Genomic DNA, 27,004 nt, shown 5'->3' on the forward strand with positions numbered 1-27,004 from the left:
CAACAAGTTAAAATTAATTAAAAGCCTGTATGTATAAAAATGTCTTCAGCTGGAGCTTCACCGTGCAGAGCTCTAAAAGTTACAACTAAAATTTTAAAATGAACCCTAAAATTTACAGGCAACCAATGAAGAGAAGCCAAAACTGGAGTAATGTGTGACCTCTTGTTTGTACCAGTTAAAAGTCTTGCCACTGCATTCTGTACAGACTGAAGACGATCCAGAGCTGATTTGTTGAGACAAGTAAAAAGACTGTTACAATAATCCAAACAAGAAGAGATAAAAGCATGAATAATCATCTCAAGTTCTGCCTTTGACACCAGTTTGAGTTTAGAAATGTTTCTTAGATGATAAAAACAGTTCCAGACAAGTTGTTTAGAGTGTTTCTCAAGAGACATCGAACTGAATATAACACCCAAGTTTCTGAGACTCGACTGAAATGAAGGGTCTAAAAAATTGATATGCTGCTTAATTTCTGAGAGCATGTGATCAGGAGCAATAATCAAAGTTTCTGTTTTATCTGCATTTAACTGGAGGAAATTGTCATTTAACCATTGTTTGATTTCTGACAGACAATTATTTAAACAAGACAATTTATAAAACTCAGAAGCTTTGAAAGAACAGTACAACTGAATGTCATCAGCATAGAGATGATAAGAAATATTATTGTAACGTCTGATAATGTGGCCTAGAGCTCAGCAGCAGTGTTACAGGAAGCGTCATCAATATGAAGGTTTAAGTCTCCCAATATTACAACCTTCTCCAGTTTAATGATCGATGTCAGAAGGTCGTTAAATTCAGTTAGAAAGACCCCAGCAGGTCCAGGAGGTCGATAGATTAAAATACAGTAAAAGGTTTTCAGAGAACCGACCTTCATCATCTGTGACTCAAATGAAGAAAATAAGTCCGAGGTCACCAGTTTGCATATGAGTCTGTCCTGGTAAACAGCAGCAACAAACTGTTCCAACTTCTGCAATCTGGTAGAAGGTTCCGCATCTTCCGGGAAAGGACAGAGAGACTCAAGAGGAGCTTCTATCCCCAAGCCATCCGTGCCCTAAACACACACACCCGCCCTCTCACATCATCTATAATTGACTGAGACAGGACTCTTCCAGACACTAAACCAAGGCACAATGTACATTTCAATTCCTTTCATTTTAAATATGTTTATATTGTCTATCCTGTAAAATAGTCAGATTCTATTCATATTAATGTACAGAATTCACCTGCTTGCTGCTACTACTGCACATTCACCCAGTGTATATACTATATGTATATATATATATATATATATATATATATAATGTTCTTCCTCTACACCCCCCCCCATTTTTGCACATGTCGAGGAGCGTGTCAGGCTACATTTCACTGTGTGTTATACTTGTATAACTATGCATGTGACAAATAAAGAACCTTGAACTCTTAACTTGCAAGTACAGATTTTGACCAGATTTTTCTTCCTTTCAGCAAGGTCTTTGTCATGTCAATCACAAATATAACAATCAAATCAGAGAACAGATGGGTTTGGCTATCAAGGGGTGCTTAACAAAAACAAAAAACATTTGTAACTTGTGTAAATATTTTTTACAAACTCACAAATGCTCACCTGTAGATGCACAAACATAACATTTTCAGATATTTTGGTTTACAAGGTTACTAAACTCAGTTCACAACTATGCAGTCTGATTTACAAGTACAAAATATTTATGACCACAGTTTGAGCCCATACTGATTTCGCTGCGTTCTCCCGTTCTCGGCAAGTCCGGAATCTCGTGTGATCTGGCGAAGTATGAAGCAGCAGGAAAGCGAGTACGGACTGGTTTCGAGAAACGGCCAGCTTGTGTGTGGGATGAGGGGGAGGGGCTGCTCTGGTAAACAGGAAACTGAAAGTACTCAGAAATTTCAGACTCCATTTTACAGTCACGAAGCAGGAGCAGGAAAAAAAGTAGGTATTATTCTGAATTTCTGTGGGATTGGAATAATCTGAAGAAATAATTTTTGATAGGAAAAGTCGCGTGACCGTTTCTCAGGTCAGAACCAGAACTCTAAAGGTAACTTTGGTACATTTTTCAACATGTGTTTGCGACGTCATATAGCTATAAACATGGCGGATGAAAAAAAAAATTTAGTCGATGGTTAGTACAACATTTTCTTTTTCTGCAAAAGCCGCGCTCTTTTGTGGACTGTGAGAGAAATAAAAGTCTGTTTATAAGGTGAAGTGCTCATTACAGTCGGGACTGTGGACTATGTTTCTGTTCTAGTTCCGGTTCTGCCAGTTCTGGGTGTGACTCCTGTTCAGATATGCTTTACATAATTTTTGTTGTGCACTAACAGCCAGTGTTGCTCGTTTATCTCTCAGACAGGCTTAAGATGAGTGATTTGGAGGAGGAGAAGGACAGAGCAGAGTCTCCAGGATCCAGCTGCATGTCTCTGAAGAGTGACTGGTCCAAAGAACCCTCTCCAGCCTTCAGTATTGACCCGGACACCTCAGATACAAAGTAAGAGACTATTTCTGTTGTAAAGGTGGTTCATTAAAATGCATCAGAGTATCAGAGTTTGGATGATAAAGACTTAAGTGCATAAAGAATTGTTCTATATCATTATATTAATGCTGCTATCCTGTATATATTGTACATACTATTGTTTGAGTACTTACGATTGTATTTTTTTGTACTTTTTATATTTTACATTTATATTTATTATTGAAACTTGCACCAAGGGAGTGGCACTCCAATTTCGTTGTACTCTGTACAATGACAATAAAGGCTATTCTATTCTATTCTATTCTATTCTATTCTATATCAAATTTTTACTAAATTTTCTGCTCAACCAACTCCAGCTTGTCTGAAAATAATATGGTCCAAATGATCAACTGTCAAGTTCACTTCATAAATCAAATACTTTTATACATATTTTTAAAAAAGGCCTGTCCACTGTCTTTTAGGGATAACAGCCTGAAAGTTACATGCCCAAATACACCTTAATATATTTTAAAATGACAAATATGCATATATTTAATAAAATTAGTTCCTTAGCTAAAATTGGAGTACCTTTGGAAATGCCAGAATTTTTTTCTATATGGATTAGATTATCTACTAATACTTTTGGTTTTGTGGTATAACTTGATGAAAATAGCATTTCTTCATTTTTGTGTGTAATAAAGTCATGTTAAAAAGTATTAAACATGTTTTAGTTTGCATTACTGTGTAATATAACAAAAATATAATTTTCACTAGTTGTCTTTTGCAATAACTTGTAGCCCCCAGCAATTAAAGGCTTATGGGGTATTGCCATCACCCTGACGGGCCAGTGGCGTGGATACCCAAGTTTGTGAGTGTAATAACTGCGTAGGATTTTCAAATCCGTACCATGGTGCACCTAGTAAAAATCTCAGTCAAGCTTGAATCTCAGTCACCTCTGACCTTGAACTCCGATGATTTTAACTAGCCAACACTTTTTTTGATGCATGTATTCCAAATTACAGATCCGGATTCATTTTTATGGTACAAGAGGTCAGTGAAAATTTCAGTATCTTTATTTTTTGAGATATTCATGTTCAAACATTGCCTCTGATTTCAGTGTGTGAAATAAAAACAAAAAAAAAAGATACTGGAAATGGGTCAGTGGCCATTTTCCCCCAAAAATCTATCTTGAAAAAAAAAAATTGATATATGAAGCTAAAATTTCACTGTAATCATATACATTGTCCTCTATAATATCTGGGATAACGACACATTTTTTTTTTTTTTTACATTAACCGGTTTGTTTACATATTCAACTCTCCGTGTTCCACATGTTGCATTCGCAGAGATAATTAATTAAATCTGGCAAAATATCCATCCATCCATCCATCTTCTTCTGCTTTATCTGGGGCCGGGTCACGGGGGCAGCAGCCTAAGCAGAGAAGCCCAGACACCTCCTCCAGCTTATCCGGGGAACACCAAGGCGTTCTCATGCCAGCTGAGAGAGATAATCTCTCCAGCGTGTCCTGGGTCTGTCCTGGGGCCTCCTCCCAGTGGGACATGCCCAGAACACCTCACCCAGGAGGTGCCGAGGAGGCATCCTTGTCAGATGCCCGAACCACCTCAGCTGGCTCCTTTCGATGTGGAGGAGCAGCGGCTCTACTCTGAGCCCCTCCCGGATGGCTGAACTTCTAAGGGAGAGGCCAGCCACCCTTCGGAGGAAGCTCATTTCTGCCACTGCAGCCGCAGCACCAATCCGTCTATCGATCTCCGGCTCCCTTCTCCCATCACTCGCGAACAAGACCCTGAGATACTTGAACACTTGGGGCAGGAGCTCATCCCCGACCCGGAGTGGGCACTCCACCCTTTTCCGGCTGAGAACCATGGCCTCAATTTGAAGGTGCTGATCCTCATTCCCGCTGCTTCACACTCGGCTGCGAACCATTCCAGTGCGAGCTGGAGGACATCACTCGATGAAGCCAACAGAACCACATCATCCGCAAAAAGCAGAGATGAGATTCTGAGGCCACCAAAGTGAAAGCCCTCCGCCACTTGGCTCCGCCTAGAAATCCTGTCCATAAAAATTATGAACAGAATCGGTGACAAAGGGCAGCCCTGGCGGAGCCCATCACCCACCGGGAACGAGTCCGACTTATTACTGGCAATGCGAACCAAGCTCTTGTACAGGGATCGAATGGCCCGTAGCAATGGGCCAGACACCCCATACTCCCGCTGCACCTCCCACAGGACAACCCGAGGGACACGGTCGAATGCCTTCTCCAAGTCCACAAAACACATGTAGACTGGTTGGGCAAACTCCCACGCACCCTCAAGTATCCTTGAGAGGATAAAGAGCTGGTCCAGTGTTCCGCGACCAGGACGAAAACCGCATTGTTCCTCCTGTATCTGAGGTTCAACTAGCAGACTTTCCCAGGGAGGCTGAGGAGTGTGAACCCCCTGTAGTTGGAACACACCCTCTGGTCCCCCTTCTTAAAGATGGGGACCACCACCCCGGTCTGCCAGTCCAGGGGTACTTCCCCTGATCTCCACGCAACATTGCAGAGGCATGTCAACCAGCAAACCCCTACAACGTCCAGAGCCTTCAGGAACTTGGGGCAGAGCTCATCCACACCAGGGGCTCTGCCACCAAGGAGTTGTTTAACTGCCTCAGTGACCTCGCCCCCAGAAATTGGCGGGTCATCCCCCTCATCCCCAGACTCTGCTTCCTCCTCGGAAGACGTGTCAGTGGGATTAAGGAGGTCCTCGAAGTATTCCTTCCACCGCCTGACAATTTTCTCAGTTGAAGTCAGCAGTGCTCCGCCAGCACTATACACAGTGCAGAGGTAGAGCACCGCTTTCCCCTCCTGAGTTGCTGACGGTTTGCCAGAATCTCCTCGAGGCAGTCCGAAAGTCTTTTTCCATGGCCTCTCCAAACTCCTCCCACACCTGAGTTTTTGCTTCAGCCACTGCCCGAGCCGCATTCCACTTGGCCTGTCGGTACCTATCAGTTGCCTCCAAAATCTCACAGGCTAACCAAGCCCGATAGGACTCCTTCAGCCTGGTGGCTCCCTTCACCTCTGGTGTCCACCATTTGGTTCGGGGATTACCACCACGACAGGCACCAACCACCTTGCGGCCACAGCTCAATGCAACAGCTTCGGCAACGGAGATGCTGAACATGGTCCATTCGGACTCAATGTCCCCAGTCTCCCTCGGAATGCTGTTGAAGCTCTGCCGGAGGTGTGCGTTGAAGATCTTGCGGACTGGGGCCTCTGCTAGGCGTTCCCAGCGCACCCTCACCAGCACACCTTTACTACGTGTTGCACCGGGTCTGTCCAGCGTCCTCCCCCGCCACCTGATCCAACTCACCACCAGGTGTTGATCAGTTGACAGCTCAGCCCCTCTCTTTACCCGAGTGTCCAGAACATATGGTCACAGGTCTGGTGATACAATTACAAAATTGATCATCGACCCGCAGCCTAGAGCGTCCTGGTGCCACGTGCACTTATGGACACTCTTATGTTCGAACAGGGTGTTCGTTATGGCCAAACTGTGATTTGCACAGAAGTCCAATAACAAAACACCGCTCGGGTTCAGATCAGGGAGGCCGTTCCTCCCAATCACGCCCCTCCAGGTCTCGCTGTCGTTACCCACATCAGCATTGAAGTCTCCCAGCAGGACAACAGAGTCTCCAGGTGGAGCACCTTCCAGCACCCCACCCAGGGACTCTTAGAAGGCTTGGTACTCTGAACTGCCACTCGGCGCTTAAGCGCAGATGACAGTCAGGACCCATTCCCCGACCCTAAGGCCCAGGGAACAAACCCTCTCATCCACCAGGAGGAACCCCAACGTACCGGCAGCAAGCCAAGGGGATATTAGAATACCCACCCCAGCCCGCCGCCTCTCACCAGGGGCAACTCCAGACTGAGACAGAGTCCAGCCCCTCTCCAGGAGACTGGTTCCAGAGCCCAAGCCATGTGTAGAGGTGAGCCCGACTACATCTAGCCGGTACCTCTCAACCTCACGCACTAACTCGGGCTCCTTCCCCACCAGAGAGGTGACATTTCATGTCCCAATTGCCAGTCTTGGTAGCCGGGGATCAGTCCGCCAGGGCCTCAGCTCATGGCCGCCACCAAGCACACAATGCACCCGACACCTACGGCGCCTCCTGCGGGTGGTGGGCCTGCGGGAGGATGGGCCCGTGTCTCCTCTTTGGGCTGTGCCCAGCCGGGCCCCATGGACTAAGGCCCAGCCACCAGACGCTCGCCCTCGGGCACCCTCCCCTGGGCCTGGCTCCAGGGCGGGGCCCCGGTAACCCTATCCCGGGCAGGGTAAACTGTTCCCTTGATTTTCTCATAAGGGTCAAAATATTTATCTAATTAATTAATTACCATTTTAATTATTTACAACTTTAATTAATTATTGCCACATATAATTAATTATTTAATGGTGCATTTAATTAATTCATTATGGCAGTCCTTTTTTTTTTTTTTTTTTTTTTTTTACAAAAAATACATACACGAAATGTAGTCATTGTTATACACAGTCACCCATTCTCAGAGAAATTGAAATTAATGGGACAAACTAACATAACATAAACCATCATCTCTGTGAGCCTTTAAAATTACATTAAAATTATAGTGAAAAGCTTCATAATGCAAATGGAACACTTTGAATCAACTTCAGATATTAGCTTTGCTTCATTTTTCATGAAATAACAAGAGAACATGCCTCACCTGGCTTATCAGTCAATCGACCTGTTAATTTTGAACTTCTGAAAATGGAGGGCTGAGTATAAAAATAGCTGTAATCCAAACCCGTTCGTGAAAATGTTTTGTAAAACCCCGTGAATTAAAGATGGAAGTCTGCAATTCAATTACATACTAATTGTTTGATTTACAATTAATTACTCAAAAAGCAAAACAATAAACTCAAGATTAACAAAAGTCTAGAAATATTTTAAAAAACAACAAAAGAAAAAAAAAAGGGGGTAGCAAGGTGAACAGATGTCAGTATTATAAAGCAGCATTTCATCTTATCCAGATAACTAGATAGGACACATAGGACACCTTTTTAAACTTAGTGATCTTACGTCAAGTTTGCATGTAAACTAAGGCTCTATTTGTTTTTACTCAGGCCCCGTCTTATCTTAATGACCTTATAGTACCATATCACCCCTCAACTGGTCGTCGCAGACGGCTGCCCCTCCCTAAGCCTGGTTCTGCCAGGTGTTTCTTCCTATTAAAAGTGAGTTTTTCTTTTAGACTGTCACGAAAGTGTTTGCTCATAGGGGGTTTTGGATCCAGTTCCTTGGATTCATTAGTCTTCCTTCCGCTTATTGGTTTTTGCACTCTTACTACAGTCAGCAGATTTGAGTTTGTGTGTCGGAAGTGAAAAATAGTGACTTGTTCAGATTAAATAGAACAAGATACAAAGCATTAAAACATGTTAAAAAGAGAACAACCTTGATAAGCACAGAGTAGTTTGGACTTGGAAGCAGGTTTCATCGGGTCATCACTTATAAGATAAGATTAAATACAGTTGCCCTACCTCCACCCTGATTGAAGGTTATGTTTGACAGCCTGTGGGTAAAAACTTCTATTGAGTCTGTTTGTCTTTGTCCTGATGGACATATTGGGGGTGACCGTGGTTCAGGGGGGTTGGGAAGCTCATCTTGTAACCGGAAGGTTACCTGTTCGATCCCCTGCTCTGTCTGTCTCGGTCGTTGTGTCCATGGGCAAGACACTTCACCTAACGCCTACTGGTGATGGCCAGAGGGGCCGCTGGCGCGATATGGCAGCTTTGCTTCTGTCAGTCTGCCCCAGGGCAGCTGTGGCTACAACTGTAGCTGCCTCCACCAGTGTGTGAATGTGAGAGTGAATGAATAGTGGCATTGTAAAGCGCTTTGAGGGCCTCGAAAAGCGCTATATAAATGCAATCCATTATTATTATTGTTGTTATTATTATATTGATTACCAGAGGGAAGGGGGGCGGTGTCCAGGGTGTAAGGGGTACTTGATGATGAAGCTGGCTTTCGGCTGAAGTCTGCCAGTATAAATGTGTCTGAGGGGGGTTAGTGAAGTGCCAATTGATTGTTCTGCCGCCCTCACTACCCGCTGCAGTTTTCTCTTGTCCTCCACAGTAGTTGAACCAGAGTGTACAGCAGTAGGTCAGAAGTCTCTCGATGGTGGAGCGGCAGATGTTGATTAGCAGTCTTTGGGGTAATTGGATTAAATAATACAATTACAGGAGAAGCCATAGTGCTTCTCTTGGTAAAGGAAATGTGTTTAGCAGAACAAAGCTTGCTACCTACTGCAGTTTTATTGCTGTTGTAAAATGCAGTGTACAGAGAATACTGGTGATAGCCTTTTTTTTTTTTTTTTAAATAGAAACTAGTTGCAAAAATGCACCTGACTGCAGGTACGTATTACTCTGCGATAAGTTTGATGTGTCACATGGCCCTCTTCCTATTGAAAAAACAAAAGTTTTATCCAAGATGGCCGACAACAGGAATATGCAGAAGAACGATATGTGATTCATTCTGTGTTTGTATTTTCAGAGGTCAGCAGCACAGACAGAAAGCAGGGCCTCCAGGATCCAGCCGTCTGTCTATGAGGAGTGACTTGTCCATAGAACCCCCTCCAGCCTTCCATATCGACCGTGAACTCTCAAACACAAAGTAAGAGACTGGTTGTACTAACCTTACCTAGGCTTATTTCAGAAAGGAGATTGAGTTGAAAACAGTGGTGTGCGTGCCGGAATTTGCAAACCACTGGTCTAGCCTACGACACGCCAGTTCTGTTGCTTATCAACCACGAAATATGGTGCTACAGCTGTGGTTCAGCAGAAATAGAGAAAATCTTGATTTTATATCATTTGATTAACTTTTACTGGATATACTGTAATTCACTTAAGATGTTGAGGACATCAGAGCATTAAACAGGCTGATGTTTGGGCAAGAGGGTCTAACAGGAGAGAGATGATACAGAAACATGACATCCTTATAAGATACTGACACACTTTATGAATCTACAACTTTTGACAGCTCTTTAAACCTTTTACTTAAATGACCTGCATACTTTTCCTACTCAATCCCACTGATGAAAACAATATTTTAACTAAATATAATTGGGATAAATCAAAGCATTATCAAAGTTTTCTGTGGTTCCCTTTATTTCTCCTTCTTGTCCTGCAGGATAAACATCAGTGTAGGGCAGGGCAATATGGCCAAAAATATTTATCACGATATACATTTGAAAATTTGCGATAACCTACGATATAACTGACGATATAATTGACACTAGACAAAATACTTTGCAACTCCACAACTTTATTAGTGCAAAACCCCCCCCATGAATGTATTTTTAAACAAGCAGCTGTTTTTTATGTGCTTAAAGCATATAAAAATGTAAGAGTGCAAATGCAAATTCCTTGCTGAATGTTTAACCAAAAGGCATTTCCAGTGGAAATGGGCCAACATATCCTGAGCATAACCATGTATAATATCCACAAAACCTAAAAAGAGGTTATGCACACACGGTATGGTAATATTATATTGAAGCACAGTACGTATTACTCTGCGATAAGTTTGATGTGTCACATGGCCCTCTTCCTATTGAAAAAACAAAAGTTGTATCCAAGATGGCCGACTTCTAAATGGCCACCATGGTCACCACCCATCTTGAGGAGTTTGCCCCCTCACATGTACGAATGTGCCACAAACAGGACTTTAATATCACCAACCATTCCCTGTTATCACGGTGTATCCATATAAATGGCCCACCCTGTCTAACTTTAATCTCAGCCAAACCGATTTATTCAGGAACAAATAAAACAATGAAAAAAGCCAAACAATAAAATGTTAAGTTATCTAAGTGACTTATATATTATGTTTATACTGAGTAGCGAAAGACCGCGGGGGGTTTGAAAACGATATGCCGGGAGTTGAACCTTGACCTCCCAGTCAGCTCGTCCCCGAAAACGTCGGAGCACTTTTACAAATATGTGATGTCTGTGATGTAAATCGAGCAGGTATTTGAAGTTTACACGGTTACATTCTCGCTGAAAATACCTGAAAACTTTATTTTGTGACCAAGAAAGAGTAATAATAACCCTCTTAGGCTCAAATTAAGTTTTCGTTGCTAATGCACAAAAGAATACTTGCAGTGGTACTTCTGAGTAAAAAAAACTCATAAAATATGTATGTGGGGTAATCAGGTTGTTAGCTTTTAACTGTTGCAAATCTGCAACGCCTGCCTTGAGAGGGTTAAAACTAAGTAGGTGCCACCATTGTCGGAAACTGGAATTGGCTGAGCTGCGCTATGAATTCTGGGATAGGTTGGGCCATGAAGGATACACCCGGCCCATCCTTCAAATCTGGGGAAATGAAGGACGCATTTGTCAGCCGCATTTAGGGAAGTTTCGCATTTAGCGAGTTTGGACAACCTTGGCCGCATCGCCCTAACGTAATCGGCCTACTAATGCGCCCGTAAATTTGGGCACAGTCACGATACCGGATGCTGCTGCTTCTTCTTCTTTGGCTTTTAACGGCAGCTGGCATCCTTGTACATGCATTGCTGCCATCTTCTGTTTTAGTCCGTTACTACACTCTTAAATCCCAATACTTATTCCTGCTTCTTTCAGGATCTTACGAAGCTTCAAACAATGCGTCGACTATTAAATTAGTCGTTGATGATTTTGATAGTCGATGTAATCGTGACTAGTTGACTAATCGTGTCAGCCCTAGGTTAGACCACGATATGGGCATAATTTGTGCCTGCTGTCAACCACACAGACTTTCAGAGTTGCAGAGACTTTTTAAAAAATGTACTTGAATGGCTGGTCGCACCGGTGCAACCTAGGATTTATTTTGTTTTTTTAGTCGCACCATTGAGAAATTAGGTCACATGTGCGAGCCCTGCTGGGTTTTCTCCAATAAAGTTTTTGAAAGACTAAGAAATGCCCTCTCCTTGCGTGTGTTCTTTAATGGGCAATATTGTTAACAGCTCCTCTTTTGCAGTCATATCAGTAAACATCATCTAAATAAAAACGCACAATTTTTATTTACAATGTTACAATGTTTATCTCAACTACTTTGGTTGTGCAGTTTTTCAGCTAATGTCTCCAGCATAGCACACAAAGAAAACAGAGCACACCTTCTGCAAAGGGAAGGCATGATTTGATCAACCTGCTGCTCCACCCCTCCCCTGGAGCTGAGCAACAGACCACACCCCGCCACATACCCCTATAGAGTTGGGTGACTATCGATGATAGGCAGAGCCCATCGTTGATCGTTTGTAAAAGGGTGATTTTATTAATTTATTTGCCCATGAGTAAGTTTGCTAATAATGAGGGAGCTAATAGAAGAAGTCAACAGAAAAAACAATTGCACCGTTTTAACAGCACCCTCTTTCACCTGCGAGCAAATGCCCCCTCCTCAGTGTGCGCCCAAATGCTTGTTGATGGAGCTGCAGAAGCTGGTGATAGCCTAGCATACTCAGCCGGATGGTGGACACGTTCATGCTCATGCAAGTTAGTCGTGTTTGAGTACTTTGCCCGCACTATACGTCCGCACAAGCGGCACACCATTTTGGTTACATCCTTCGGTTTACCGCTTTGATCTGGTTTAAAGCCAAAGAAATCCCAAATTGGTGACGTAAAATTTTTTAGTGCCGTCAGCGTTAACGTGCCGTCATCACGACTAACGAAAATTAACAATTAACCCATCTGGAGCGCAGACGGAGTCAAAGTCCCTGAAATGTCTCAGTCAGTGCTTTTTGGAAAGTTTGTCCAAAGTTTGTTCATTCTGCTCTTTTGAGTTGGGTTGCACGTGTTAAAAATTTTAATCGCGTTAATCGTGTTTTCAGCTAACTGTGTGCCACATACTTTGTATTTCACATTTGTTGATTTATTTAAATACTTTCCTCCTGAAAGCAAAACTCCTGCATTTGGGACATATGTGTTTTCTGTTCTCTCAGTGCATTACCCTGAGCTGCTGACACAGTAGCTCAGTGCCCAACAACAGGAATATGCAGAAGAACGATATGTGATTCATTCTGTGTTTGTATTTTCAGAGGTCAGCAGCACAGACAGAAAGCAGGGCCTCCAGGATCCAGCCGTCTGTCTATGAGGAGTGACTTGTCCATAGAACCCCCTCCAGCCTTCCATATCGACCGTGAACTCTCAAACACAAAGTAAGAGACTGGTTGTACTAACCTTACCTAGGCTTATTTCAGAAAGGAGATTGAGTTGAAAACAGTGGTGTGCGTACCGGAATTTGCAAACCACTGGTCTAGCCTACGACACGCCAGTTCTGTTGCTTATCAACCACGAAATATGGTGCTACAGCTGTGGTTCGGCAGAAATAGAGAAAATCTTGATTTTATATCATTTGATTAACTTTTACTGGATGTAGAGGCTAAGCCTACGCTTGAAGCCACTGAGGTGGTCGTTAACGGGGGTGACGCGATGTCACTGGTATGCATGAATGTTCACCGTCCAATAAATCCAGCAGTATGTATCTCGTCATTTTTGGTCTTTATTCCGTATCGACATAGCATAACAGCGCAACGTTCACAAACTGTTTGCCTTCTCAATGACACACCTGACGCCGATTACGTGCGTCTACCTTAAATACCTTTACATTACATAATCAAAACAGAAAAAGGTGACCTCTAGTGACCACATAAGGTATTAACCCAAGAATGGCTCCTACACCCCGGCCCCTAATTGAAATGGCTATCAGACATGGCAATTCTAATCACAAAGAAAATAAGGAGCCACTAATACAGTCTACTTTAGACCTATACATTCACATAAATAAACATAAGTAACACACTTTTAGATTACAGTCTCATGTAACAAGCAAAGTTTAGTTACAGGTCTTTCCAGAATATTAGTCTTTGTTTTTAAACGTGCAGATCGCACAAGTCCTTTTTTGTCACAAATGGCTTCCAGAACTCTTCCAAGTGGCCAGGAACCACGCGGTGCAGAAGAATCCATTATAATGACTATATCTCCAGGTTTTAGATTCTTCTTCTTTTGGTTCCATTTTTGTCTCTCCTGTAACAAAGGCAGGTATTCGCGTATCCATCGTTTGCAAAAAAGATCTGAGATGTACTGAGCCTGTTTCCATCTTCTCTTCAGATACATATCCTGAGGGTCAAATAGTCCGGGTGGTAAAGATTGTTTTCCTTTCATCAGGAGGATGTGATTTGGTGTAAGTGGCTTTAGGTCTTTTGGATCATCAGAAAGCTTTGTGATGGGTCTGTCATTTAAAATTGCTTCAATTTCACATAGAACCGTATTTAATCCATCGTCGTCCAACTGTTGTTGCTGAAGAACGGATCTCAGAATCTTTCTGATCATACGAATTATCCGTTCCCAAATTCCACCATGATGTGATGCTCCAGGCGGATTAAAACTCCATCTTATTCCAATGTGTCGCAAAGCATCCGCTATTTGGGTATGTTTCAGCGATTCAAGAGCCTCCCTTAACTCTCTGTCTGCTCCGACAAAGTTGGTTCCATTGTCCGATTGGATGTGAGCGACTTGACCTCTTCGACTCACAAAACGACGCAAAGCATTAATGCAGGCATCTGTGTTTAGAGAGCTAGCCACTTCCAAGTGCACTGCTCGGCTGGCTAAACAGGTGAAAATGACTGCATAGCGTTTAGCTGTACCTCGTCCTCTTTTCACTTCAATAGGTCCGAAGTAATCAACCCCGACATTGGTGAATGGTGGGTTATCTGGCAAGATTCTTTCCTTGGGTAAATCTGCCATCTTTTGCTCCAAGGCTTTTCCATGATATTTCCTGCAAAAATTACATTCTGCGATAACCTTCCTTACAGCTGAGTTGGCCTTTGTGATCCAGTATCTTCTCCTTAGTGTGGATAAGGTGTGGTTACGACCGCTATGACCAAGCTGTTGATGAATGTGCTTTAGGATGAGACTTGCTACATGTTGATCCTTTGCAAGAACAAAGGGATGCTTCATTTCTTCTGGTAAGGAGCCCTTTGTCAGTCGTCCCCCAACTCTTAAGAGGCCTTTATCGTCAAGATAAGGATCTAATCTATAAATTGAGCTGTGCCTGCTCACAGAACCTTTCCCACTTGACAACGTAGCAACCTCCTCTCCAAATCGTTGTTGCTGGCAAAATCTAATAATGGCAAGCTCAGCTTCCAGAAGATCCTTTGAAGATAGTCTGTACAGTTGCGTTTTCTTTACTTTCTCCTTTGTAGTACCTTTACAAATTGGGTTATCTGAGTAAGGTTGCGGTCTTTTTTTCTTATTTCTCATTGAACGAAGGATTTCCTTCAGTCTAAGGAACCAAGCAACAGCAACCTTGAGCCTTCTCCAGTCTGAGAAGTACACCATCAGTTGACATGTAGCATCTAGCAAGTCTTTTACCTGAGTAACATTTACTGTGGCCTCACCTTTGACTTCAGGGTCCTTTGGTTCTAAGGAGCATTCCATTAAATTGGTTGGCCAATCACTTTCCGGCTTCTGCAGAAAGCTTGGTCCTTCGATCCAGCGGCTGCTATGAACAACGTTCCCAGCCTTGAGCCCTCTTGTAGCATCATCTGCTGGATTTTCCTTTGAGGTTACATATCTCCATTGTGATTGTTTAGTTGCAGTTGTAATGAATGAGACTCTGTTTGCCACAAAGGTAAGGAATCGTTTGTCCTCATTCATTATATATTTGAGTACAGATGTACTATCTGTCCAAAATATAGATTGCTCGAGTTTCATTCTCAACTGAGCCCTTAACATGAGATCCACTCGGACGGCAACTACAGCAGCTGTTAGTTCCAGACGTGGAATAGTGACAGGTTTTAGAGGTGTTACTCTTGCCTTGCCCATCAAGAACGCGACGTGGATGGATTTCCTATTATCTTGCATGCGCAGATATGACACGGTTCCATATCCAGATTCACCAGCATCTGCAAAATGGTGTAGCTGTGCATGTGAGAGAGGTCCAAACTCTCTTGGTTGTATACACCTTTTAACCTTGAAATGGGAAAGCATTTGCAAATCACTGAGCCAATCTTTCCACTTTTGCAACATGGTTTGGGGTATTGGTTCATCCCATCCCAGTTTCCTTTTGCAAAGCTCCTGCTGCATTCCTTTGGCAGGCAGCAGGACTGGTGCAAGAAATCCCAATGGATCGTAAATGGAACTTGATATTGATAACATTCCACGCCTAGTACAGGATTTTTGAGGGATATCCATTTTGAAGTTGAATGTATCAGTTTCCACGCACCACTGCAAGCCCAGAGCTCTTTCTACCGGAAGTTTGTCTCTGTCAAGATTTAATTCTTTCAAGTCTTTAGCCCTTTGCTCCTCAGAGATACTTTGCAACAGGGTGCGATTGTTACTGACCCACTTGGTCAGTGTAAATCCTCCCCTTTGACAGAGTGCTGAAAGATCTTTGACCAAATCGACAGCATCTGAGGTGGAGGCCACACTCTTTAAACAGTCGTCCACATAGAAGTTCTCTTTCAGCGTTTCACATACCTTGTCTAGGAATTCAGTCTTATTGTCCTCAGCTGTTTTTCTCAAAGCGAAACTGGCGCAGCTAGGGGAAGATACTGCACCGAACAGATGAACAGTCATGCAAAACTCAATTATGTCCTTGCTCAGATCTCCATCTGGCCACCATAAAAAACGCAGAAAGTCTCTGTCCTCTTTGGCAACTTTAACTTGATAAAACATTGCCTTTATGTCACCCATAAATGTGACTGGATCCTGTCGAAATCTAAGCAAAACCCCAAGCAATGTGCTTGTGAGATTAGGACCTTGTAAGAGCTGCTTGTTTAATGATGTCCCCTGGAATGATGCCCCACAATCAAATACAATTCTTATGGATCGTTTTCTGGGATGGTAAACTGCGTGATGAGGAATGTACCACTTCTTTCCATTTTCGCAAGACAGCTGCTGTGAAGGTATTTGCTCTGCATATCCATTACTTATCATCTCGTCCATAAAGTTTTTATATTCTTTATGCAACTGTTCATTGTTGAGAAGTTTTCGTTGTAGACTTTGCAATCTTTGTTTAACTATGGAGAAATTGTTTGGCATCTTTATGTTATCCTTTTTAAAAGGTAACTTCAAACAGTAGTGTCCGTCTTCCATTGTTGCAGATTTTTCCATGATCTTCATGAACTTAAGGTCCTCCCTTGACAAACCCTTTTCCTCTGTAACCCTTTCATTAAAGTCATAGTTATATTGACTTTTCAACATCTCCTCCAGCTTACAAACAGATATCCTATTTACAACTGTTGGTGGGTGCTCGCTGTCCAAGTTGCTTTTACCATCTTCCATGGGCCCATTTATGACCCAGCCCAATGCTGTTCTTATAGCATATGGGCCATTCCCCTGGCTATGAATGACCTCCCATGGTTCCAATAACTTGGGAGCGTTGCATCCAATCAACAGGTCCACATTAGCCATTATGTGGGGAATTTGAACCTTTGACAGATATGGCCACCTGATCAGATCTTCTTCCTTTACAAAGTTATCCGTGGTGACAGGCATCCTTTCCTGTGTTAGGATTTCTGGAAGTTCATAGAAGGCATTGCTGCCTAAACCAGAAACTTCAAGACCAGTAAGTGAGTGGGCAGAGACGACCTTTTCTTGACCCATCGTTTGTAACAGGAAGTGAGTTCTTTTGCCCACAAGATTTAGCTTTTGCATGAGGTGCTCTGAACAGAAGCTAGCTGAACTGCCAGGATCTAAAAAAGCACATGTCTGTATGACATGACTACCTTTAACAGACTTTATTTGAACTGGCAGAATGGAAAGCAAACCGCTTTCTCTTCCGGCCCCTGTATGACCACAAGTTTTTACATTCCTTGAAGAGGAGGGCTCTCCATAGCATTCAGGGCTTACACCATCGTTATCAATATGGAGGACAGTGGGATGACCTTTACCACACGTTCTACATATCAAACGCTTAGCACAGTCCTTGCTTATGTGCCCAGCACCTAAGCAACCAAAACACAGCCCTTTCTCCTTTAGAAAAAGCATTTTGTCTCTGTGCTTCTTCCGCTGAAACTGTTGACACTCCTCCAGTGTGTGTCGTTGAGTACAGCAGACACAAGATGGCTTTACTGTAAAGTCATGGCTTGTTGTAGTAATCAGCCTTTCCGTGCTGTAGGTTTTATTCATGTTCATGGGTGTGGCTGTAGCAGCAAAGCTGTTCCCTTTAATTTGTTTGCTTGGTTGTGACTTCAGTCTGTTGTCAACCTTTGAGACAGGGCTTGTTGACGTTACATTCTGAATGTCCCCAAACAAAGGATCTGAAAGAATTTTCACCTGCTTTTCAATAAATGCAACCAAATCTTCAAACCGAGCTCTGTGTTTAGAGGTTTCCAATATATCATATGCGAACGCTCTCCATTTCTCTTTCATTTTATATGGCAACTTGCACAAAATGATTTTCATGTTCACTGGCATGTCCAGTTCCTGCATATGTTGCAATGTTTCCATGACATTACAACTCCCACGTAAGAAAAGAGAATATGCTTGCAATGATTTCACATCTTCATTTTTAATTGCAGGCCAAGATAACGCCTTGTCAATGTAAGCAGTTGCAATTTTATATTCATTTCCAAAGTGTTCTTTGAGCAGTTGCTTTGCTTGTATATAGCCTTGTCCTGCAGCCATATGTTGACAACTGCGTACCAGCTCTCTCGGCTGTCCTGTTGTAAACTGCTCCAAATAATACAAGCAGTCCCTCTTATTGGCCTTTTCTTCCACTCCTTGTTCAAACGCATTAATGAAAGAGATATACTGAAGAGGATCACCATCGAATACAGGTATTTTCCTGGATGGTAATGACGATGCACGCTGATGCTGAACAAGGGTTGCAGTTATTTCATTTTGTCTTTGTAAAATGGTACAAATGTCCTCCAACCGTCCTTCTGCCGCTGTAGGAATTGACCTGGGCGATGGAGGATCCACATTGTGAAATTGCATTGTGAGGACCGTTTGAGCTTGTGGCTCACCTTCAATTTCCGTTCCTGGCAGGATCATTGCAGATATGTTGCTTTCAGTCTGTACTATTTGCACTGCAGGTTTATCTTCATTGACTGGTGTACTAGGCTTGACTGTGGCTGAAGCAGCTGTTTTCTTGATTTCCCTTTCATAATATGAATTCATAGCATTGGACGATATGTTAGATATACTTTGAACTTCAGCAGCTTGGAGAACAGCTAATTTTGCAGAAGAGGCAGAAAGCAGCGCTTCAAGCTCAAGCTGTTCGCGTTTCCTCCTTAGCTTTAGCTCTTGCTCCTCCAAAGCATGCTTCTCTTTTAAGACTGCCATACGAGCGAGTAATGCTGCCTTTTCTGCTTTTGCTTTGATTTTGGCAGAAGAAGTTGTGCTCACTTTACCACTAGATGAGCTTTTAGTGACTGAAGATTTACCAACAACATTTGAAACACTGTCCTCTGGCTTAACGCCATCATCAACACCATGATCATCCTTTAAATGTAAATGTTCGCAACCTGACAACCATTCTTTCACTTCATAAGTGAACTCATCATAATGCATTGTTTTTGCTTTAAACCATGTTTCATGCTTTTCTTTTTCATCATCTGGTAACAAACACATCAATGAACCATGAATTGTTTTTGCTTCATTACACAAACCAACAAAATCATTGAATGATGCTTGAATCATAGAAGTTTCATTTTTTTCCATTGAGACCCTTATACTCTCTTTTAAATTATTAGCTTTATTTAATTTAGCTTTTCTATCACGTTGCAGTCTGTCTAGTCTCTCTGCAAGTGCCTTAGCAGTCAATTTCACCACTCGTTTTTTCTTTTCTGGATGTGTCCCAGCCTTGCTGGCGTTGCTACTTTGCACAGCTGATTCTGCAGCAGGCTCCGGGGGCCTGTCAGCAGCTTTATTTGTGTCCATAGTTCAAATGTTCCAAAACTCAAATATTTATCAAGTGTTGAGGGTTTATGCGCACATGCGAAAGTTTGTTTATAAATCAGTTTTATTTGGGTTGACCACCAATGCATTGGAATTACGTCTTCTTAAATAAGTGTGCACACTTTTATAAATGGCCATTTATTAGTAGCGCTACTCATACCTTGCGTTGGGCGCCGTACTGATTCCGATGAAGAATTCTGAGTCCTCTCCAACATCCACGGAACAATCGCCAAGCATTCCACGTCGTCAGTTGACAGACCGCTAGTCCAGCTGTCCGCTCCTCGTGAAACCTCCACGGTAACCTTTCCAAACGGCATTCAGCTCTCCGCGGCGATCGATCACTCAGACTTTAATTGTCCTGTTTGCGCCGAGTCTCCAAAACACCACGGCGAAGTTGGCACAAACTTTTCCCCAAAGAAAAGCAGTTTGTGACTCTATTGTAGAGGCTAAGCCTACGCTTGAAGCCACTGAGGTGGTCGTTAACGGGGGTGACGCGATGTCACTGGTATGCATGAATGTTCACCGTCCAATAAATCCAGCAGTATGTATCTTGTCATTTTTGGTCTTTATTCCGTATCGACATAGCATAACAGCGCAACGTTCACAAACTGTTTGCCTTCTCAATGACACACCTGACGCCGATTACGTGCGTCTACCTTAAATACCTTTACATTACATAATCAAAACAGAAAAAGGTGACCTCTAGTGACCACATAAGGTATTAACCCAAGAATGGCTCCTACACTGGATATACTGTAATTCACTTAAGATGTTGAGGACATCAGAGCATTAAACAGGCTGATGTTTGGGCAAGAGGGTCTGGTCTGGTGTGTATAGACACACTTTATGTATTTAAATCATACAATCATTTAAAGACGGGGGGGAAAAAAAGAGAAAGGGGAAACGGGACATACGATGAAGCAGAAATGTTGGGTTTTATAACAAAGGTGACAGACTCGGGTTGTATGACATAAGCATGACAAAGTAACACAGAGACAGGAGGAGGACTTCTCCTTTTACTGTGTGTGTGTACATAAAATTCCCCTTTCGCCCCTGTGGGCGGTTTATCCTTCAAGCTCGGGTCCTCTACCAGAGGCCTGGGAGCTTGAGGGTCCTGCGCAGTATCTTAGCTGTTCCCAGGACTGCGCTCTTCTGGACAGAGATCTCCGATGTTGTTCCCGGGATCTGCTGGAGCCATTCGCCTAGCTTGGGAGTCACCGCACCTAGTGCTCCGATTACCACGGGGACCACCGTTACCTTCACCCTCCACATCCTCTCGAGCTCTTCTCTGAGCCCTTGGTATTTCTCCAGCTTCTCATGTTCCTTCGTCCTGATGTTGCTGTCATTGGGAACCACTACATCTATCACTTCTATTTGTCTACCACCACTATGGTTGGTTAGCCACCACCATTTTGTCCGTCTGTATCTGGAAGTCCCACAGGATCTTAGCTCGGTCATTCTCCACCACCCTTGGAGGCATCTCTGTTGGGTCTGCGCTTCCACAGGCCCGCTAGTTCAGACTTATTCCCGTTAACAAAGCAAGACGAACAGCCATCGATCGATTTTCACATGCTATAGCAAGGGGAGCCGGATGGCAGCAGTCCTCTGCCCTCAGTGTCAAACGAGTCCAAAGAACCAGCTTCCCCTGCAGCGTTTTATTCTGTGACGCACAGTTTACACAAACACCCACTGTAAAAACCCCTATGGTGCATCATAAACCCTAAGGCATTGAGTGTGTGTGTGTGTGTGTGTGTATGAATGTGGGTGTGTTTCTGTGTGACTTCCTGCTGATCACAAGAGGGTCATCTCCCCCACCCTGTATATGGTTTAATCCCTCTAACGGTCTCACCATACACAAGCACAGGCAAGGTCATAAATGGCAAGATTTAAACATCCTCACTAAATAAGAAAGCAGAACCCTCACATAGGATGTACCTACAGTTACACTATAGCCCCCCTCATCATTCAACAGGCTGGGGAGGGGAACAGAAACAAAATGTCTCTGATCATGCAGTTTGAAACCAAGTCTTACAAATTTAAGTAAAATAATGGCAACATTTAACAATTTGGGTCTGGGAGAGAGTCTGTAACTCTGTCTGCAAAATACAGGATATAATGACCAATGTTGGGCAATTAATTATATAGTTACTTCTTCAAAAAAGTAACTGAGTTATGCAAACAACAAAGTTTTTTGCAGCTGTTTACCTAAAAATGCAGCCAAGGCGTTTTTTTAAACAAACATTTCAAACTATTTACAGAACAATCAGCTGTTCTGCATCAAATCTGATGCCACACAAATTATTTGTGCCGCTCCAAAAAATAATTTGTGTCCACTATGAGATAAAGGAGAACAACAGCCTGATACCTGCAGGCCTGACAGCAGCAGATGTATCACTGCTGTAACACCTGTAACACTCAGCAGTCGCCTCATTGTTCTAACACACACAACAACACTATTGACTACACTACACACTAACTACACACTAACTACACAAGATTTGCGCTAACTTCGCAAATCTCTCACATCTCAAAACACCGCCGTCACTCCAAAACTTTCCCCTTCCTAAACAACTAAATGCCATGTTGCCATATAATTTTTTGATTGGTCGACATGGTACATTGTTCCACCAACAGGAAAGGCTGGGGTTTTTTTTGGTTTTGTTTTTGCTCACAGGCGGAGAGTGCTTTTGAGCGTTTTCCTTATAAAAACGCCGTTTCTCCCCGCAGTAAATATAAACAACGATAGTATTCAGGAAGAAAACCAAACATTGCAGATATTTTTATCATTATTTTGGATACTCGACCCACTTCTGCCTCTGACAGCTCTTTGGTCAGATTTGTAGATGTGAAACTGTGCGTGTTAAACAGAGAGTGCTTGCTAGCGCTGTCCTTAGATGTAAAACGTGATGAAACTATTCAGGAAAAAACGCATATATATTGTTAATCATAACTCTGGTTTTACGTGGCCGATCAACACAGTTTAAAAACTGGTATAAAGTCCACACTGTTTCCGTCTATTGTTCCGTCTGTCCTGCTCACATCTCCAATGGTTGTACATATTGTCATTAACGTGGCTTCACTCAACATCAGCTGCTTTGCTATCTAAAACACCGGTGTCGGCACATAAGGACACAGTCATAGCCTGTCAACCACGTTGATTAGCTGCGTATATACGAATGTGAATCGCATCATTGGCTGGACTGTGGGATAAGGTGGCATCGTTCTAATCCCATACTGGAGCCACCAGTCACTCACTGACTAACACTGCAAAACAGATTTATTAAAGTTTTAATTTTAATTGCAGTTCAGGTTAGATTTTATTTTTTTTGTGCGCAACGCAGATTTTCTGTGCGCAGAGACCGTGCCAGCAGTGCACAATTGCGCACGCGCGCAGCTTAGAGGGAACATTGCTCAGCACAGATGTTCCTGCACACTATGCCGGCCACCTGGTTATGGCGTTCCATGTATGCCTTGCCTGGTTGCATCTTTCTGTGCTGCCATAATTAGTGCCTCTTTGCTGTCTTTGAGTCCAGCTTTATCCAGCCACTGGTTGGATTTCTGGATATCAGCCACCTCCACTATATGCTGGTGGTACTTACCATGTAGGGGCCTGTCTTTCCATGATGGTTCCTCGCCTTCCTCCTCTTTCTTGGTTTTGCCTGAGGTATTCACTGAGCACGCTGTCAGTTGGGGCCATCTTCGTGATGTATTTGTGTATGTTTTTTTTTGTCTCATCCTGGACAGTAGTGCTGACACTCACCAGTCCCCGGCCCCCTTCCTTCCGCTTAGCGTAAAGCCTCAGGGTGCTGGACTTGGGGTGAAACCCTCCATGCATGGTCAGGAGCTTTCTTGTCTTGATGTCAGTGGCCTCTGTCTCCTCCTTTGGCCAGCTTCTTATGCCAGGGTACCTGATCACGGGCAGGGCGTAGGTGTTGATGGCCCGGATCTTGTCCTTACCATTCAGCTGACTCCTCAGGACTTGCCTGACCCTCTGCAGGTACTTGGTGGTTGCAGCTTTCCTAGCGGCCTCTTCATGGTTTCCATTTGCCTGTGGGACCCCCAGGTACTTGTAACTGTCCTCTATGTCTGCAATGTTGCCTTCAAGCAGTTCGATCCCCTCAGTTCTGGCTACCTTCCCTCTCTTAGTTATCATCCGACTACACTTCTCCAGTCCGAACGACATTCTGATGTCATTGCTGTATATCCTGGTGGTGTGAATTATGTCTTGTTCACTCTTGGCATACATCTTGATATCATCCATGTACAGGAAGTGGCTGACAACTGCTCCGTTCCGTAGTCGGTATCTGTAGCCAGTCTTGTCAATGATCTCACTGATGGGGTTAAGGCCTATGCAGAACAGCAGTGGGGACAGAGCATCTCCCGTGTACCCTGTCAGGCTCTAGTGCTGTTCAACCCATCATATTAGAGACCCTTTGTTGGATGTCTGCCACTGTGTTGGTTACTGGACCCTGTTCAGGGAGGTTGCTGTGGTCTGCCCTCAGATCCACTAGCAACCCCCAACTGTAGCTTCCTGTCTCCTTTTAAGACAGCCAGACCCCCAGTGTCCATAAATTCCTTTACCTCTACACAATTACACACACTCTCAAGCCTATAGCTAAGCCAAACTAAAACACACAGACAAATCCTTTCCTACTCCTCCGATCTACTGCTGGACCCTCTCATCTAAGCAAATTTAACACATTATATTCTAATAGTTGTTTTCATGTACTCTAACTTGGCAATGGGGTGATTTAAACAAACACAACAAACAACTCATATAGTCAAATAACACTAATAGAACACTAATCATCTAAACATCTCACAGGCAGCTACTCAAAACAAAGGTTCAAAAGGCAGCAGTGCAAAGGCAAAGGCAGGAGGGACAGTCTACACAGTCTGTTCGTGTCAACAAGTCCACCATGAATGAAGAATCCTCAGCCTTTTATACTCCCAGGTAAATGCAGGCAGCCGCGTCACTGGTCCACTACGTTCAAGGATCCTGCAGCAATTCAATTCAAGTCATTCAATTTTATTTATATAGCGCCAAATCACAACAAAAAGTTGCCTCAAAGCGCTTTATATTGTACAGTAGATACAGAGAAAAACCCAACAATCATATGACCCCCTATGAGCAAGCACTTTGGCAACAGTGGGAAGGAAAAACTCCCTTTTAACAGGAAGAAACCTCCGGCAGAACCAGGCTCAGGGAGGGGCGGGGCCATCTGCTGTGATTGGTTGGGGTGAGAGAAGGAAGACAGGATAAAGACATGCTGTGGAAGAGAGACAGAGGTTAATAACAGATATGATTCAATGCAGAGAGGTCTGTTAACACATAGTGAGTGAGAAAGGTGACTGGAAAGGAAAAACTCAATGCATCATGGGAATCCCCGGCAGCCTACGTCTATTGCAGCATAACTAAGGGAGGATTCAGGGTCACCTGGTCCAGCCCTAACTATATGCTTTAGCAAAAAGGAAAGTTTGAAGCCTAATCTTGAAAGTAGAGATAGTGTCTGTCTCCTGAATCCAAACTGGAAGCTGGTTCCACAGAAGAGGGGCCTGAAAAATGAAGGCTCTGCCTCCCATTCTACTTTTAAATACTCTAGAAACAACAAGTAGGCCTGCAGAGCGAGAGCGAAGTGCTCTAATAGGGTGATATGGTACTACAAGGTCATTAAGATAAGATGGGGCCTGATTATTTAAGACCTTGTATGTGAGGAGCAGGATTTTGAATTCAATTCTGGATTTAACAGGAAGCCAATGAAGGGAAGCCAAAACAGGAGAAATCTGCTCTCTCTTTCTAGTCCCTGTCAGGACTCTTGCTGCAGCATTTTGGATTAACTGAAGCCGAGTCTCCAATTCAGTAATCCTGGCCTCCAGAGCTGCAAATATGCTACATTTGTTACAAGTATCATTACTGAAAAAGGAGGCCACGGAGTAACTAAACATCTGACACAATGAGCAAGAAAGTGCAGGAGGGACAGGTGGAGTAGCCATGGTGCTAATGAGTCGGCTACGAGCTAAGCTAAGCTTGCAAAACAGTACAGACACAGTCAGTGAATACTTTGGCTATAAATTAGGTAATGAGTACACAGATCTTCACGTGCTTCGGATGAAGCACGTGAAGATTATACTATGAAAAAGAATGTATTTAAAAGTTTTTAATTAAATTGCTAAGCAGATAAGCTACTCAGAAACACCACTGTGTTTGAGCAGAAACAGGAAGTGATACTCTACCGCAGAGCGTAACACCAAGTGACAGCGCCACCAAGAGTGCAGCAGCCAATGGTGTGTGTGGACTGCCACACTCCGATCTGCATGAAGTTGGGCGGGCATAGGTCCCTGGCCAGCCAATCACCTGTGAGTCCTGGAACGCTTGGATTTCCATAGAGGAAGGCGGGACCACATGAGGCCAGGGGCCGTAACACCCTTCCCCTTAAAATACCAACTATGTTGGGCAAAAGCAGATGTTAGGGAGTGTAACAAAAACAAAGAACAAACACCACAAAACATGTTTACAACCGGGACAGACCATCAGCCAAAACATTTTCAGACCCCTTTTTGTGGTGAATACTTAAGTTGTATTCCTGCAACAACAGAGCCCAGCGCATAAGGTGCTGGTTATGATTAAACATGCGAGCAAGGAACACGAGTGGGTTGTGGTCAGTGTACACAAGAGGCAACATGCTGGACCCCAGGTATACGTGAAACTGCTGAAGAGCCAACAACAAAGCCAGGGTCTCCTTTTCAATGGTGGAGTAGTTTACCTGATTTTTATTAAACTTGCGGGAAAAGTAACAAATGGGGTGGTCCAAACCCTGCAAGTCTTCTTGCAACAGCACTGCCCCAGCCCCGACAGCACTGGCATCAACCTCAAGTTTGAATGGTCGCGTCAAATCAGGTGCATCTAACAGAGGAGTGTGGCAGAGGAGGGCTTTCGCACTCTCAGAGGCATCTTGACACTCACTTGAGTAGGTCAGTCAATGGCTTGACCACAGAGGAGAAATCTTTTACAAAAGTTTCTATAGTAGCCCACCATCCCTAGAAACCTACGCAACCCATGCCTGGTGCTAGGTGTGGGGAGCTCTTTAATCACTGCTACTTTGGCATCAATGGGCTGGACCTGTCCACGTCCCACCTCCCTGCCCAAGTACGTCACCGTAGCTTTGGCAAACTCACACTTACACACACTAAGTTAAGAGTTAGTGTAGCTTGAGTCAAATGGTGAAATACCTGACATAGAGTTTCCAAATGATCCTGCCATGTTTCAGTATAAATTACTAGATCTAGGTAGGCACTGCAGTTGGACAGGCCACGGAGGACTTTATTTACCAGCCTCTGGAAGGTGGCAGGAGCGTTACACATGCCGAACGCCATGACTGTGTACTGTACTGCTCAGTGACATCCTGAGCAGTCCCAATACTGTCCACACAATCCTCAATTCTTGGAGAGGATGTGAGTCAGCCACAGTCACAGAGTTCACCTTTCCGGAAGTCTGTAATAAAACTGGGTGAGCCATCTGGTTTAGACTCCACTATACAGGGTGAGCTCCAGGGGCTTTGACTGGGCTTCGCTAAGCCATGTTGCAGCAAATAGTCAGCCTCCTG

At 43.6% G+C, this 27,004-nt stretch overlaps 1 protein-coding gene across 3 annotated transcripts in view; it reads left to right on the forward strand.

Moving 5' to 3' along the window:
- LOC112430831 (NACHT, LRR and PYD domains-containing protein 12-like) overlaps positions 1-27,004 on the forward strand; it is a 61,558-nt gene that overhangs the window by 3,815 nt on the left and 30,739 nt on the right. For 2 of the 3 annotated variants that reach the window (XM_076876652.1, XM_076876654.1), the window contains exons 1-4: positions 1,853-1,942; positions 2,357-2,495; positions 9,019-9,138; positions 12,533-12,652. In XM_076876652.1, the coding sequence (XP_076732767.1) occupies positions 2,368-2,495; positions 9,019-9,138; positions 12,533-12,652 (368 nt within the window). In that variant the 5' untranslated portion in view covers positions 1,853-1,942; positions 2,357-2,367. Of the gene's footprint in view, positions 1-1,852; positions 1,943-2,356; positions 2,496-9,018; positions 9,139-12,532; positions 12,653-27,004 lie in introns of those variants that run through there. The other variant, XM_076876653.1, reaches the window with a different exon arrangement.

This window comes from Maylandia zebra, linkage group LG18, assembly GCF_041146795.1.
Source record: "Maylandia zebra isolate NMK-2024a linkage group LG18, Mzebra_GT3a, whole genome shotgun sequence".
NCBI classification, from domain to species: domain Eukaryota; kingdom Metazoa; phylum Chordata; class Actinopteri; order Cichliformes; family Cichlidae; genus Maylandia; species Maylandia zebra.